The 3,667-nt window shown below is 52.2% G+C and overlaps 1 protein-coding gene across 1 annotated transcript; it reads right to left on the reverse strand.

Moving 5' to 3' along the window:
• Positions 1–937: 937 nt before the first annotated feature.
• Positions 938–2,845, reverse strand: LOC133909189 (nematode resistance protein-like HSPRO1). Its single transcript, XM_062351508.1, has one exon. It carries the CDS (start codon positions 2,457–2,459, stop codon positions 1,065–1,067), a length of 1,395 nt encoding a protein of 464 aa, XP_062207492.1. The 5' UTR covers positions 2,460–2,845; the 3' UTR covers positions 938–1,064.
• Between the last annotated feature and the right edge of the window lie 822 nt (positions 2,846–3,667).

Here is a 3,667-nt window from a genome sequence, read left to right on the forward strand (position 1 = left end):
AGCTAGAACACGACATGTTGCAATTGCTCTATGACCAATTACAAAGAATACAACTCAGTGAGGGAGAAGATAAAGTGCTATGGGCTTTGGATAAATCTAGGGATTTTACCACCAGATCTCTATACAAATTTATTACTTTTGGTGGGATCACCAGCAAGGGTGCTGGTATAATCTGGGGTAGTAAGCTACCACTCAAAATAAAAGTTTTTTATGGCAAGCAGCCAACAACAAACTACATTCTGCAGCTACTCTGAAGAAGAGAGGCTGGAAGGGCAGTAAGAAATACGGTCTGTGTGGCAACTTACAAACTACTGATCATATTTTGTTTAGGTATCACATAGCCCATTTTGTATGGTGTTGTTTGGCTGAATGTTTTGGCTAGATGGAACAGCCCAAATCTATGGGTGATCTGCTTCATAATTAGCTTAATCCGGCCTTTAAACAATCGCACAATTTAGTCTTGTTTACGTTTGCAGGTTAGAGTGGGCCATTTGGAGGACGCGCAATAAAATGGTGATAGAAAGGAAATACCCTGTCTCACCGATTGACATTCTATTTTCTGGGATTTTCTACTTGCAGAAGTGAAAGGCTCTCCTCAAAACCAATGAAAAGGTGACCATAGAGGCTATGGCTTGGATCAGATCTTTCAATGTGAGCTCAGCATCTGTGTCTAATGTGATGAAACTTTTGGCTTCCTGGCTTCATGGTGATCGTGTGGTTGCCTACTGGCTAGCTTAGGGGTGATATAATGTTCTGTAGTTAGGCATCGATCAAAACTTTGTGCTTTTGGTTTGATTTGTAAGCTAGAGTTATCAGCAGTGACTTGTTTTCTCTTTGTTTCGGTTCTGGTTGTCTCTCGATGACTCTTTATTGTTTTTCAATAAACGCCAAATAATCTCTTTTCTAAAATAAAGAAATGCTTGCCTAGTACACCTAATTGAATCAACTTCTCTCGGTAAAAGATCGTAGAACAGAACACATCCCTGTGCACACAAGAATATAATCGCTACAGAATTAATCACCCTATGTCGCTTACAATACGATGCACGCATATCTGCAGACCTTCAAAACTGCGAGCCTGGCGCTGTCATTCGCTGAACCCAGTAGTCAGCCAAGAACGTCTTGGCGGCGTCGAGGCTGGGGAAGTATGGCGGCTCGAGAAACATCTGCGCGAGGGGGTCCATCCCCTCCGCTGGCACAAACAGCGCCCTGTTGCCAGACGCCTCCGCCGTGCCCATCACCGCGCCCACGAGCTGCCGGTACAGGAAGAAGAACCTCCTCATGGCCGCCTCCACGGCCTGGAAGGCCTGGAGCAGCTCCACCTTGCCGGCCTCCTCGCCCTCGCCGCGCCTCCTGCTGTGGTACAGCCTCATGGCCGCCTCCTGCACCCTCGGCCCGCCGTTGGGGTCCACCTCGACGCCGAGCACCCACGGCACCCGCTTCTTGAGGTCTCTAGTTGTGTTAGCGACGTGCAGAAGCGCCCTGGAACGGAAGCAGAACGACGCATCAGAACCCGGCGCCGCCCGTATCGCGAGCTGGCTCTTGAGCCGCAGGAAGTCGTCCGGGTCCATCAGCAAGTGGAGGTCCTCGACGTCGGCGAACAGCTTCCAGACGCGCTCAAGGATCCAGCAGTCGCTCGCTGCCGCCTGCCAGTTCTTTGCTTCGATCCGGTCGTTCAGGCGGGTGAGAAGTTGGGAGGCCGCGCACAGCCATGATTCGAGTATCTGGTAGATGGTGAACAGCGCCTCGTTCTCCCGGTTGCGGTAGCCGGTCTTGGGCTCCAGCGCGGCCTTCGGTTTGAGAGCGTGCAGCTCGTGTGGCCGGACGATGCGGTCGTACTCCAACACCGGCTTGCCGGCGAGGTTGGGCTCGCCGAGGCCGAGGGTGAAAGCGCAGCCCTGCATCTGGCTCTCGATGGCGTACATGATCTTGGCCGCAAGCGTCTCGGACTTGTCCCACGCGGCAAGGCGCGGGAGCAGGCTGGACTCGCTGACGTTGCACACCACCGCAGCGGCGCTCCCGGGCAGCTGCCACACCTCCGACGCGCTGCGCCCCCGCGGGAGCACGCCCCCGGAGGCGCTCAGCTCGGCGAGCGGCGCGCACCGGTCGCCCTCGCAGAGTGCGGCCACCAGCTCCACCTCCCGCGCCGCGAGCGCCTCCAGCCGGCGCGCGAGCTCGCGGCGGCTCGCGTACCCGCGCGGGTCGGAGAGCGCGACGGACACGAAGCGGAAGGTGATCTCCAGCGCCTGCAGCGCCGGCTTGACCAGGCCCTCGCCCTCCCACTCCGGGATGCACCCGGACTTCAACAGCCTCGACAGCTCCGGCAGGCGCAGGTACTGCTCGTAAGCCTCCGCAGCCGAAGCGTCCTGCACCCTCAGAACAACCGACGACGGTGAGGGCGCACACGGCTTGTCGTCCCGCCGCACCGGCGAGACGGGGGACAGCTTGGGCGTCGCCATTTCAGCTCCAGCTGAACTCTCCCTGAGGTGAACGTTTGCTTTTGAAATCGAAATTTCTTAGACTGGACTGAAGTTCTTAGCAGCTTCTGGTTTTGAGTTTTGCCTCGAGAATTAGAAGTGGGGGCGTGTTTTATAGCGAGTGCTCGCTGCTCGACCAGGTTTGATGGGGGAGCCGAGTCGAGGAGCGTGGCGTGCGTGTGGACCGCGCTGCGGCCTGGGTTTGAAATCGAGTCCGGGAAACCGCGGGTGGGCGTGCCAGCGTGGGTGGGGTTGGGGTACGCAGAAACGCAATAAATTATTGCGGAAAAGAGTCAAAGACGATGAAGGAAAGGATCTCGAGCTTATCCACAGATCAGCTGCGAGTTGTGGACTGTGATGATGCGTTTCTGCCGTCCAGGTCGCGATGTGTGCCCGTGTTCGGGCAGCGCACGCCGCTGTATTTTATGGAACGCGGACGTCTCCATCCGGCGTCCATCCTAGGCCGGCACAAGGTTCTCCTCCGAATACTCCAGTATTATCCTTTTCTAAGCATTTTCTATTCATAAGTGATCGACATCGAGTTGTAAACTTCATTTACTCATCTTCGCCTGTTGGCAATTCTATATTAAGATAGATAGAGTTTCTTCCGAATGACATCTTGCAGCGGAGAGCATGTAACTTTGGTCGGCAACGCCGTGAAGGCGTGAATATAATTTGCTTTTCTGCTGGTTGCAACTGGAAGTGATCGTGCCTTCCGTAGAAACGCACTTTCTGGCCAGTTTTAGGCAGTTGACTTTTGTGTTTCTTTCTTGGCTCTCTAGCACTACCAGACGTTCTAGCTAGTCAACCAGTTTATAAGTATTTGAAGTTGCTTGATTTATTTTCTTCTTGTCTACTCAGTTTGTGAAGCACTTAGTAGCCTGAACAATGTCGATGAAAAGCTCCTATATTGAGCATAGCCGGCTTTATTAAGCTGAATACACCGATCAATTCACTTAAAAGCCTGAACTGATGAAAAAAAAAGAGCAATTCACTTATATTTCAATACTAATTCTCACATAGAGACTCCCTTATGTTTAAGATATGAAAATAGAAGTCAGCTAAAAATTTTAATTGTATCTACCATGATTCAAAAGACCTCTTATCTGATACTATATTGAGTTGCATGTATCGATCGTTTCATCTAAGAGTCTCAGTTGATAAAGAAAGGTTGACAATTAACATATATT

Source organism: Phragmites australis, chromosome 2 (assembly GCF_958298935.1).
Source record: "Phragmites australis chromosome 2, lpPhrAust1.1, whole genome shotgun sequence".
In the NCBI taxonomy this organism is placed as follows: domain Eukaryota; kingdom Viridiplantae; phylum Streptophyta; class Magnoliopsida; order Poales; family Poaceae; genus Phragmites; species Phragmites australis.